The sequence below is a fragment of the Castor canadensis genome, chromosome 16 (assembly GCF_047511655.1).
Source record: "Castor canadensis chromosome 16, mCasCan1.hap1v2, whole genome shotgun sequence".
NCBI lineage: Eukaryota > Metazoa > Chordata > Mammalia > Rodentia > Castoridae > Castor > Castor canadensis.
Window position 1 is genome coordinate 1,449,737 of NC_133401.1, and position 12,838 is coordinate 1,462,574.

The following is a 12,838-nucleotide window of genomic DNA, read 5'->3' on the forward strand; positions in this document are numbered from 1 at the left end:
TGGCAGTGGGCTTCATTTTGGCATATTGTACGTCAAAAGAAATGTTGGCGCTGTGATTAGCTGGGGGCAGGTTTTCCTTCCACAATAGCTTTCTGCTTATCCTTTTCTTCTTCTTCTTCCTTTATTTTTTGTAGCGAAAGTAATAGTAAAGTTTATTAGGAAAGGAATTTACTATAACAGGATAAAAATGGGGAGAAATAGGGGAAAAAGAAGAAACATGTCCTGCTCCCCATGCAGGAGATGGGCGTGAAGACCCCTCTGCTCATCCTTTGTTATTTTTAAAAAGTGCCCTTTGGGCTAGTGCAGTGGCTCAAGTGGTAGAGCGCCTGCCTAGCTAGCATGAAGCCCCGAGTTCAAACCTCCCGAACCACCAAAACCAAAACAACAAAAAAACTGCCCTTCATCAGGAATTAAGTCTTTCTCAGACACTACATAATGTGTGTGTGTGTGTGTGTGTGTGTGTGGTCCACGTCCCCAAGGACACCTGGAGCTATGTGAGCTCAGGCATGTCCCTTACCTCTCCTGGCCTCAGTTTTCTCATTTGTAAAATGGTATCAAGGGTCGTCCCTACCTCACAGCGTTTCTGAGACTTCAACCACACAAGTGGCCCAAACCTGTTGGCAGTGGGGAGGGAGAACATCTGTCCTCTGATGCCCTTCCCCCACAGGACTGTATACCAACACCAAAGCTCTCCTCTGCCCTCTCCACTGTTCACTTCTCCTCAACCCTCCTCCCGGCCATCCCCTCCTCCAGGCTCTTCATTCTGTATTCCAGGGAGCTTGGAAAAGATCCTACCAGACCCATATTCAAGACCCTACATGGCCTGGCTGAGCATGCACCTCTCTCACAAAGCTCCGGCTCCTGGACCCTGAAGGTTTCAGTTCCTGTCACTGCCCCAGCCTTTTCTCAAGACCCTCTCTTTCCCCAACCTGGGCCGGAGTCCCCTCCCCACCCCTATGTGTTCTTTGTCCCAGAGTCAAGGTGTCCACTGCCTCAGGATCCTCCTTTCCCACGGTGGAAAGGTATCGGATGCTGCTCGGGTCCAGCCTCGTGCATCTGCAGCTAGAGCTCCGTGCACTAATCTTTCCGACCCTATTCAGAGCTCCGCCTCTCGGAGTGGACAGAAGACCAGCGCCGGAGGGGGCGGGACAGGCGGCCCTGGCCCCGCCCCTCACACCCGGCCACGCCCCCTGAACCTTGCCTCGTACACGGCCTGGGCTCCGCCCTGGCCCCGCCCACTGCGGCCGGCCCCGCCCCCAGGTCCTGCCTCAAACGTGCTCTGGGCCCCGCCTCCTACGGCCGGCCCCGCCCCCTAGAACCTTCCTCGAACGCGCCCTAGGCTCCGCCCCGGCCCCGCCCCCTAGAACCTTCCTCGAACGCGCCCTAGGCCCCGCCCCCCAGCCCCGGCCCCGCCCCCGGCCCCGGCCCCGCCCCTCCACATTGGGACCTAGCAGAGTTCAGCTGACGCCTGACTTCACGTGACGCTCGTGCCGAGTGAACATGGCGTCCGCCGCACGGTGAGTTCTGCTCCTCTCCCTCGCTCCTGCCCGCGGGCGCGAAGAGGGGACCTCGGTGTTCTGGGCTGGACAGTGGGTGACGGACCCCCGGAATGCGGCCGGCCTCGCTACTTCTGCCCACGCGCCCAGCGTCTGAGCGCCACGCGCCCAGCGTCTGAGCGCGGGGCGGGGGGGTGAGCTGCACGCTCGCTCCGAGCCAGGGCCAGCGCTGGTGCCCCGCAGCTCCCCTCCACTGTCCCCGCTGTCCACAGGCCCTGGGGGGCTGCGACCCCAGCCGTGCTCTCTGCCACGCCCCTCAGATGGGGAGGGGGCGTGGCCCGAGCGCTTCCCGGAGGGGACAGTTTCAGGCGGGCGTGGCATCCATCCTTTTCCCAGGTTGGGCTTGCTCTTTATAGCCCTTCTTTCCCACCTGATAAACTGTTGGGTGCGTTTATTTGTGCTTGTCTCCTCCCCATGTAGAATGCAAGGGCAGGACCTTTCTCTGGTTCACACTGAGCCTTGCACACAGTAGGTACCCCATAATTCTGCAGGATGAAAGGTTGAGTGATCCTGGTGGGAGGAAGTGTGGGAAGATGGGCGCACCCAAGGGTTGGGAAGAGTGTCCCAGATGAGGGATCGTCTGAACAAAGGTTGAGAGATAAAGACAGTTCAGAGTATTCTGGGGACAGGAAAGAGTGGGGTGCATCACTGGGCAAGAGGGTGTGGTGCCACAGATAGCCTCTCCAGACTTTGTCCTGCGGGACTGGAAGGCCTAGAACTGGAGATCTTCCTGCCTGAACCTCCCAAGTGCTGGAATTATAGATGTGCACCACCACACCGGGTTGGGATTTGCCCCTAGGCTGTGAGTTCAGTGGGAGAGGCGTCAACCTGGTGGTACAGGATGCTAGGAAAAGTAGGGGTAGGGAAGGGCAGCTCCCCAGATACCAGGGTGGGAACCGAGATCAGAATGGGGAAACTAGTGGACAAATGCACCTCTCCTTTTGGGAAGTGGGGAGAATGGCAAAGAAGTGAATCCTCCTAGCCGGGTGCCAGTGACTCACGTGTGTAATCCTAGGTACTCAGGAAGCAGAGATCAGGAGAATCGTGATTCAAAGCCAGACCAGACAAATTGTTCTCGAGACCCTATCTTGAAAGAACCCATCACAAAAAAGGGCTGATGGAGAGGCTCAGGGTGTGAGCCTCAGTTCAAACCCCAGTACCGCAAAAAAAAAAAAAAAGAGTGTTCAGTTGGCTCCCAAGGTTGGGAGAGTTTCCAGTGTACAAATCAAACAGTGGGAACCTGTTGTGTTCCAGAAATAGCACCAGTGCTCTTAGGTGCTCATAGGCCACTGGGACAGATGGAGGGACACAAGACTCTGTGTCTGTCTGTCTCTGTTTTTGGTATGTGTCAAAGGAGAGGCTGGGACTCTGAGATCGGGAGAGTGAGATGACTAGGTAGATGACCCTTGTGTTAGACCTTAAGCGATGAGACACACTTCAGGTAGACAGCTGTGCAGACAAAGTCCCAGTTGGGTGTGAAGGAGCTTAGGATGAGAGATTTGAACCAGCCTGCAACTGTATAAGGAGCAGAGTGAGCACTTAAAGGGGTAGGCTGATGTCTCTCTGTCTGGGGTGGCCACGTGGTCCCAGGGAGTTCCAGGGGCTGCCTTTGGGTTCAGGGCTCCATCCTGGCCTAAGCCCTGCTCCTCTCCTGTAGAGGAGCCAGGTTGATGGTTGGAACTGGTAGCAGAGCTGATTCTGTGACCCTCACACAGGATGCGTGAGGGGGAAACAGTAATCTTTGCTGGGAGAGGTACACTATGGGAAGGGAGACCTGACGGGTTTGAGGAGCTTCCACAGCTGGTCGGAGCCTCCTTGGGAAGAGCCACTCCACCGTGGTGTGGGGCTTCCCTCGGGCACTTAGAGTTCAATGGCTTTCTTAAAGGGAGGAGCCCGCTGCACACACTGGAGATCAGAGTGTCAGTTATGAGCCACCAAGACATAGCCACAGGCTCCTGGAGAGGTGGCTTTGGTTGCCTACAGAGTCCTACTAGAGTCTGTGGCAGGGGAGGCCCTAGAGAGTCCCAGGTGGTTGGGATGTATCCCCATACGAGTTGGGGAGCCATGGAGACCTTCAGAAGCATCTCAGTGGGCACTTAACAGTGCTCCTGTGGGGAGTGTGTCAGGGTTGTTCCTGCTGTGTCCTGCCAGCCTGGGCAGGGACTTCCGGTTTGAGACAGAGGGTCCCCCAGCTCCCAGGGGTCTGCTCTGAGGTCACCCTCACCCTCCATTGATCCCCCCCACCGAGGGGGCCCTCATCCCTGTTATTGGTGAGAGATACGCTGCCTCCACAGACAGGTTGAAACCTCTCTGCTCCAGGCCCACTCACCTGGAATGGGCCTGGAATGTGCTTGTCTGCTTGTGTGTTTATAAGATTGTTCACACACTCTTAGTCCCAGCACAGGTGGCTCCTCCCAGAAGCATTTTCTGACTTCCCAGTGTAGGTTTCCTGCTCTGAACTCCAGAGAACCCCAGTTCTCCCTGTGGCTGGGATATTTTTCCTACTGGAACCAATTCAGCTTGTACCCCCACGGCTAGTCTGGGGCCACTCTGTGATTGGTGCTTGTTGAAATATGCCACATGAATGAACAGGACATTTGCTCTAAGTCTTGGTTTTCTGGGAGACACTCAGTGACTGAGGAAGGAGGGCAGAACTCCAAGGAAGGTGAAGCGCTGTCTCTCATTGCCTGCCTGAGTGGCTCCCAGGAAGCTGCAGGGAGCAGCAGGCGAGCTGCCCTGGGTGTGACCTGTTGGGCCTTGGAGGGAAAGTGTCTGGAGGAGTCACAGACTTGGTCAAAAGTCCGTTCTGCTCTGATGTGAACCCTGTGCTCCTGAACAAAGACCTCGTGATGGCCCTGGGGGTTGGGGGTGGGGTGAGCCAGATGGTCCCTGACCGTCCCTTTGCCCTCCCTGGCTCTTCTCCAGGCTCAGTCCTGAGTCCACACAGCCCTCCTCTCTTATTCTTGTGTGTGTTCGCCTTTCCCCATTCTCCTAAGAAGAGAGGGAGATGGGGTGGGGGTTGCTGGCCAGGTTCCTTGAGGCCCTCGGTAGCCAGAGTGACCTGCCTGGCTAAGTTTGACCTGAGCATCTGTTGGATGCCTGGTCCTGTGCTGGAGGTTAGGGTGGGGAGAGAAGCAGACCTCCTGCTGGGAGCTTGTAAGTGTGGCCCTATCCAGAAGTGGCTCTGCATTGTGATACAAAGGCCTTGTCCTGGTCTGTGCCAGGGAGCCCATAGACATCTGTGAGACCTGTGCACCTGTCTAGTACGTTTTGTGTTGCTATAACAAAATACCCCGAGACCGTCCAGCTGTTGTTGACTGACTACAGTGGGTGAGGGTCTCATGCTGAGTCATCAGCATGGTGGATGGTGTCTCATGGTGGTAACACATTTGAGAGTGACAAGCAGCTTGTGTGGAAGAGAGGGGTCACACAGCAAGAGAGCCAGCTGAGAAAGTTGAACTCGCTTAATAACCTACTTGTGTTAGTAACCCTTCCAGTCCTGTGAGACCCTGGGGACAAGCACTAACCCCTTCCAAGGGTCGGGTCCCCAGTAAGTGAGCTAACCACCTCCCCTTAGACCCAACTTGTTAAAGACCCACCTCTTCAGTACCATTGCATTGGGGACCAAGACCATATCCAAACTTTGGTAGAACGCTTCTTGGCTTTTTTTTTTTTTTGGCAGTTCTGGGAATGGAACCAATGACTTTGTACATGCTAGGCAAGCACTGTACTTCTGAACTCCACCCCGGCCGAGCTTGCATAATGTTTTTTATTATATTTATTTATTTTTTGATATATTTCAATAACATTTATTACCACTATCAATTATTTTTTAAAGTTACGGTATTTTTATTAAGAGAAAACATTTTTCAAATGTTGTATTGTGAACGAGTAATTTACATTTTGATAAAATAACAACATTCACTTCAAGTGTTCAGTTTTCGAAGTGCCCCTGAGAAGATGTTCTTTTGTTCAGAATCATAGTCTTTGAATACTTATTATTACTTACTTTTTATTGTTGTACTGGGTAGGGATACATTGTGACACAAAAGTTCTTACAATGTATCAAATATATCATAGTTGAATTCACCCCCTCCATCATTTTCCTTTGTCTCCCCGCCCCCATTCCTGGAATAGTTTCAACAGGTCTCATTTTTGCACTGACATACACCACATAACATTTTAAACTCCAATTATATGGAAATACAGTTTTCAAAATGTTAAACTTGTGATATGGTCACATATATATATATATATTTTTTGGCAGTACTAGGATATGAACCGAGGACTTTACACTTGCCAGGCAAGTGCTGTACCACTAGAGCCATACCTCTAATCTTTTTTTCCTCAGGTTACTTTGGAGATAGGGTCTTGGTTTTTGCCAAGGCCACCCTGGACCACAGTTGCTCCTATTTTACACTTCCCAACATTACTGGAATGACAGATATGCACCACCACGCCCAGCTTTTTTTCTGTTGAGATGGAGTCTTACAAACTTTTTTTGCCTGAGCCAGTCTTAAACTGTGATCCTCCTGGTGTCAGCCTGTCAAGTAGCTAGAATACAGGCATGAGCCATTGGCACCCAGCTACAAATGCTTCTCTATGAACACATTAAATAACAAAAGCTAGCAGCAAGTCTAATAGCCACCTTAATTTTGAAGTCGTAGAGAACAAAGGTGATATTTTAAGTCACTATATCAGCAATACTGTGAAGTGAAAATCCCTGTGATTTCTGTGGGTGAAGGATTCACAGGGATTGCTAGTACTGAGTGGTTAGTTGCTTACATTCATAATTGAAAAAATATAAGTCTGAATTGAAAGTTAAAGAAAATTGAGGTGTAATTTTCTCCCACATGGTGCATGAAATTTCTAAATTCTGTGTGTGAATCCCTCCAGGTCTTTGGGCCTTAGATCAGAACTCCACAGGTGACGACTGAGAAGAAAGGAGAGGTGGGCACCGATACACAGGTATAGGACGGGGATGGGATACAGGAGAGTGACATCACAGTCTCCCTGGGGGCTGGCACCATTCTTGGTCACTCTGTGCTGCCTGCTGGGCCTTGGTGGTTTTGGGGGTGGAGGGCCTTTTCTGTGGGTCTTTTTGAGGCTCTGTTGTTTCACCAGCCTCTGCTCCTTCTTCCGGTGTGTCATCAGTGCCCGTGGCTGCTTACAGTAGCCTGTTCCTTTTTGCCCTGGGACTCAGGGATAGTGATAGGGCTTTGCTTTTTAATTTCTGAGGACTGATTAGCAAAAGCCCATCAGAAAACAGTTGGAAATGTTTTATTCATACTGCTTTTGCTGAATTTGCAGGTAGAAATCACTCTTGGATCTGGGCCTGGCAGTCTCTCTACGGGTTTGGCTTATGCTGAGAGAAATCAAAGGGCTTGTCTCTATAACCCTTGATTTTGGGAGTGTCCTGTAATAATTAGTGTCTGCAGTATGTTACCCTGCCTGGTGGCTCAAGCTGAGCTGTCCTTCTCAGGCCCAGAGCCCAGGACAGGGTGGACTGTGTTCTGACTGAGCCCTGTGGAGGAGTAAGTGCAGTCATCAGGATGGAGACGATTGGTTCCAGGTCCCTGCTGGTGTACCAAAATCTGCAGATGCTGAAGTTGCTTATATAAAGTGGCTAGTGGAACCCAATCTGGGTGCCTTAGGAATTTAGAAGTCTCAGAAGGTTCTGGACAAGAGTCCCTGCCCTTCTGAGAGTCTTCCAGGTGGGAGGCAGGTATGATAAGCACCTGGTGTGCCTGAGGAGGGAGGTGATGGTGGGAGGTAAGACGGCCCAGGCTGAGGGTTGGGTGACTTTGGATGAGGTCATCTGTATCAGAGGCTCAGTGTCTTTGCCTCTATGCCGATGGGGACCATGCCCTCCTTGGGCTTTACCTAATGGGTGGAAAGGGCAGGGAGTCCCCTGGGCTTGTGTGCTGGAGGCTGCATTTTCACTTCTGCTGGCAGGGCCAGCTTGAAGCCAGTCATGTTCACAGCTGTCATCAAGATCCCTCCACCCTTGAGCACTGTGGCTGAGCATGGCAGACAAGCAGCTCTGGCTTAGGGGAAGCCTGGCACTTGGGTCCACCCAGCCACCTGCCCACCCTCCCAGGAGGAAGGAAGGTCACATGCCAGGGAGGGAGAGTGAGGCTGTAGCCTGTGGGCGTGTGGGTGTGTTTCTGATTCACCACCTTTCCTGTCCAGGCTGCCCAAGGGTCTGCCTCCTGCCCCACCCAGCTGATTTGGCACCTTCTGAGCGGCACAGCTGGGAGTGTGGCCCCAAGTGTCAGTTGTGACAGTTGTATACTCAGCAGATATTTATTGAGTGCTTGCTGTGTGTCAGGCAGGGTGCAGGCACAGGGTGTCTACCAACCACAACGTATCTAGGCCTGTTTCATGGAGTACATGTTGTAGTCAGTGACCTATCTGAAGTTAGGAATTCCTGCAAGGGTGACAACAGCAAGTGTCAACTCGCTGCAGGGTCAGTGTGCAGAGCTGAGGGCAGATGGAGAGGATTTGAAAGAGGCAGAGGGAAGGAAGCTGCTCAAAACCCCAGGTAGGGCTATCATGTGGCCTAGGGTGGTCTGGGTGGAGCTGTGGCCCTGTGAGGAGGGACTGCCACAGGCCATTTAGTTTCATGGACTGTGGGGAATTGAATTGGGAGCAGGGTTTCTATTCTGCCCTCTTAGTTCAGACCACCGAGCCAGAGGTGGGGCATAGGCTGATGGAGTGGGGTGGCAGTGGGGATCTGCAGGACCAGTGCCAAGTGGGGTTGGGCAAGAGGAGAGAGTTCAAAGAGAGAAGCCAGGGCAGCCATCCTTAGAAGGTGGCATTGGGGCCAGGATGCTTGGGAGGTGTCACCTGCTTGTGTGTCCATGGTGTGAGGGCGGGGTCCTCTGAAGGTCCCGCATGAGGTGCCCAGAGGCCTCTCACAGCTGCAGTGTGGCAAGGGGAAGTTTCACTGTGGTCCCCAGGCTCAGCCCTCTATGCTTGCTCCATGCCACCTGCTGTCCCCTTCCAGGGTGCCTTCAGGAACTTCCTCGGGCACATGCCACCCTTGCCTGGCCCCCTCCACCTGGCCAGTCCCTCAGGCTTGGGGACTACCTGTCTTCCTCCCCTTCGTTCACCCTCTAGAAAGGGGACAACCTGTAGAGGGGACAGTGCCGCAGGCATTGGTGTGGAGGTGGGGCAGGCCACAGACTAGTAGAGGAGAAGCCTCAGGTGGATTCAGACGCAGATGGGGAGTCTGGAGAGTGTGACCTGGATGTGACCAGGAACTCAGCAGGGCATGAGGATCTTGGGGAGGATGCACCTGGCTTCCCCCACACCTGGTGAGGCTTTCCTCAGCCTCAGCCTTGCCATCCTGTTCCCAGGGCCATCTTGCGTGGTCCCTCCTCAGTCACTCAGCTCTAGGTGCCCTCTCTGTGTGTACATTGGGGTGTGTGTACTGTTGGGGTGAGGACAACCAACCCAGGCTGTGAGGCCGGCCAAGTGTAGGGAAAGGGGACAGAATGCAGGGTGCATGGTGGCAGGCCTGTGTTGCCTGGGTCAGATCTTGCATTTCCTGCCCCACAGAAGCTCCAAGCAGATGGCAAGCCCCCAGTACAGGACAGTAGAATGGGATCTCTAAGCCCTGTAGGCTTTTCCTCCTGGTTCTCAGCTGTCCTCCCGCTGTCCATCATCCCCACGGTGGGCCAGGCACTTAGGGACAACAGAGCAGGGTGTGGATGACAAGTTTGTGTGGCCTTTGGGCAGCCAGTCTGGCTGGCTTGTCATGTGCTTATGGGAGTCCCCAGCAGGCCTAGACCACCGTTGGTGGAGGTGCTAACAGGCCTGCTTGCGCTCTTGTCTTCACAGCCCTTCCTTTTCTCTTGGGAACGAGACCCTGAAGGTGCCCCTGGAGCTCTTTGCCCTGAACAGGCAGCGCCTGTGTGAGCGTCTGCGGAAGAACAAGGCAGTGCAGGCCGGCTCAGTTGTGCTGCTGCAGGGTGGTGAGGAGACACAGCGCTACTGCACAGACACCTCCATCATCTTCCGCCAGGTGAGCCTGCAACCGCCTCCTGTTGGCTTCCTGTTGGCCTGGCTGCCTCCAGTGCCAGGGACAGGTTGGGCAGGGCTGTCTCTTGGGGACCCTGGAGAGGCCCTCTGGGGGCAGTGTGGGGCTAGGGAGCCCCCACTGGGGAGTCATCACCTTCTCAGCCTTGGCGGTAGGCAGAGTCAGATGACATTCCTGGAGGAGTGAGCACGCAAGACTTCATGGAGGAGGTGAGCCTTCATTTGGGGTGAACCTGGAAGGCCAGGGTGAGGTTGGACAGGCAGGAGGTGGTATGCACAGGAGTGGGCAAGCTAGGGGTGGGCTGGGCCACTGACCAGATGTCTGTAGGGAGGACAGTGGGAGGAGATGTGGGACTAGTCTGTTCATCTGAGCAGGAGTCAGAGGCCCTGGCCTTCTTCGCAGCTGGGTCAGTGCTCACCCCTGTAGCCCTCGCTGGGCCTCATTTCCTCTCCTTGGAAGTTGTCCAGGTGCTCCTTGAGGTTCTAGAACCCTGTGGTGTGCAGCTAAATGTGGTGGCCTTGCCTCATAATTACCAGCTGCTCTCAGTTTCCAGAAACAAGGACCATTGCCCAGGAAGCCAGTGAGGCCCACAGCTGGGCTCGCTCCTGTTGATCCTAGCCTCAAACTCACTTTTCAGGCCCAGAGGGGAAAGGACTTGCCACAGGCACAGCTGGCTTAGAACCCTGTTTTCTGACTCCATGTCTAGTGCCCTTTTCTCCCTGCTGCCTGACCACAGTGGGAACTCTAGAACCTGCCAGGGGCAGACAGAGCCTAGGGGCCATGGCCCTTAGAGGAGACAGAGGAATGGGGAGGGGGACCTAGTGTGCAGAAGAGGTGGCAAGGTCTGGCCTCCCCAGCTGGTCCCTGTCCGCCCCAGCAGGGCACAGATGGGCCATGATCCTCTCCCAGGAACAATCCCAAAGGGTCTCGGATAGGCAGCCCCCTCCTACCCGAAGGGCCCCCCCTTCTGTCCACCCCATCATTCTGCAGCCTGTGGTCCCTGGCTTCTAGCAACACTGAGAAGTTTTTCTGACTGGTTTGGAAGCATTTTGAGGTTTATATATCTGTGGTTTAAAAACCGATTTTCAGACTGGTGTTATTTCGGGTTGAGCTCAGCAGAGCTCCTCCTCCACTTCATACCTTGTGACGCATTTTAGCTTTGAGCTTACGACTGAACACTCATGTCATCAGCTGCCCCCAGGAGTGGGAGGGAGAGTAAGAAGCAGTGAGTGGGGACTCTATTTGGGTGTGACATCCGGCTTGGTATCTGAATCCATGTGGAGCTTGGTGGTGTTGGCTTTGGAGTTTGAGGGCGCCCTGTGTGGGCTTGGAGGGTGTGGCTGGGGAAGTGTGCACAGATGCACAAATCCTGCTGAGGCAGGGAGAGAAGCCTCTGCTGCCCCTGCCAAGCCAAGCCACAGCGGGGCAAGGTGGACAGCCTGCAGCTAGGGGACTCTGGGGCAGAGAGGAGGAGGGTCAGACGCTACCTGGAAAGAAGGTGTTGCTTCTCTGCTCACCTCTCTCCTGTGCCTCTTGTTTCTGTCCTGGTCACTGGGTAACGAGTCTCCTTATTCCTACCACAGGAGTCCTTCTTTCACTGGGCATTTGGTGTCATCGAGTCTGGCTGCTATGGTGCCATTGCTGTTGATGACGGGAAGTCCACCTTGTTTATTCCCAGGCTTCCTGCCAGCTATGCCACCTGGATGGGAAAGTAAGGAGCAGACCCTGTTTTGTTGCTGTGGCTGTTGCCCACAGGCCAACTGGGGGCGGTGGGTGGGGGTGTCTGGGAGGGACAGAATAGCAGGTGTTGGCCCCAGTGGAACATCCCTTCTGCACAGCCTGGCCAAGGGTGGTCTGCATGTGTCCTTTGGTAGGGGATCAGGTAGGTTTGGTGGGGGTCAGGGAGAACAGTGTGGGGCCCTCTGTAAGCTCATCACCCATGTGCAGGGCATTACTTGATGCCTGCCTCTGGCCACAGATGAGTCTGTCCTCGGTCAGCCCCTATGTGAGACAGAGTGGAGCTGTGTCCTGTGACATTGTGAGCTCAGAGGCTGGGCCTTCCCATCTTTGTGGTACCTGCCAGTTCTAGAGCCCTCCGGGAGCCGTTCCTGCTCATTCATAGCACGGATCAGAAGCTGTGCTTCACCAGGGATGTTTGAGGTGATCAGAGGACCCCCACCTTTCAGCCTGTCAATTTCTGCCCCGAGAGTGGTTATTCTGGGCTAATGTGTAAATTACAGCCTTCCCTGCCTCTAGCCCCTGACACTCATTACCAGGTAGGCTGGTGAGTCTGTGACTGGTGTGAGTGACAGGGCACCTGACTGCTCTGGGGACTGGGCTCTTTGCAGAGGGTGAGGGACCTTCATGGCTGGCCCAAACTTCCTGTTATGCCCCTCCCCCTTCCGTGCCCTTCAGTGCAGACTCCACAAGTTCTGATGTGAGCCACAGTGGGTGGCTCTTCTGCTGTTTTGAGTGAGGGGTCCAGGCCCAGAAATTGGCACCAGTGCTGCTCTGGGACCACCTGGCAGGATCCAGCTGAAGAGAGGCAGGTTCTGCTTCCCTTGGAGGGAGGGTGGGACATGGACGTCCATCTGGCTGGCCTTTGCAGGAGGGTTGGGCTGTCATAGAGAGGCCCTCACCTCAGTACTTTTCAATCTGCCATCACTTATTGTCCACCTGTATTCATTTGTGGTTGAATCCTAATGACTGTCCTGTTAGAAAGAGGAAATGGGCTTGATGTGGTGGTGGAGCCTGTGCTGGCCCCGCAGCCTGGTCTTGCTGGGCTGCCATCAGAAGCTAAGCTATGGCCAGTTCTCATGGCCTCCATGTGAAGGTCATGGGGCTGGTGAGGGGGGCAGGGCACTGTTCGGTGTGACACTGACATGAGGTGGTGTGATGATGCCAAGGGGGAGATTGTAATGTCCAAAAATGGCCACCACAGCGAGTTTGGAGATTTGCTGTCAAGAGGTGGAATGTGTTTCCACTCCTGCTTGACCCTGGTCAGTACCTCCTGACTGCCTTAATAATGCACAGATGGTGCTGTGGGACTTCTGAAGCCAAGGAAGTGCTCTGTGACTTCCATCTGGTTCTCCTGCGGGGTGCTCAGCTCAGAGCACAGCTGCCACACGATACGTTTATGAGGAAGCCCAGACCGAGTCACGTAGAGAGACCCCAGCTGATACCCAGCGCCAGCCACAAGCACAGTGAGCCTCCAGGTGAGGACAAGCCTCCCTTCGAG

The 12,838-nt window shown here is 54.3% G+C and overlaps 1 protein-coding gene across 2 annotated transcripts in view; it reads left to right on the forward strand.

Moving 5' to 3' along the window:
- The first annotated feature begins 1,418 nt into the window (after window positions 1–1,418).
- Window positions 1,419–12,838, forward strand: part of Pepd (peptidase D) — a 124,849-nt gene continuing 113,429 nt past the window's right edge. For both annotated transcript variants that reach the window (XM_020181468.2, XM_074056974.1), the window contains exons 1-3: window positions 1,419–1,517; window positions 9,402–9,585; window positions 11,184–11,311. In XM_020181468.2, the coding sequence (XP_020037057.2) occupies window positions 1,501–1,517; window positions 9,402–9,585; window positions 11,184–11,311 (329 nt within the window). In that variant the 5' untranslated portion in view covers window positions 1,419–1,500. The remainder of the gene's footprint in view (window positions 1,518–9,401; window positions 9,586–11,183; window positions 11,312–12,838) is intronic.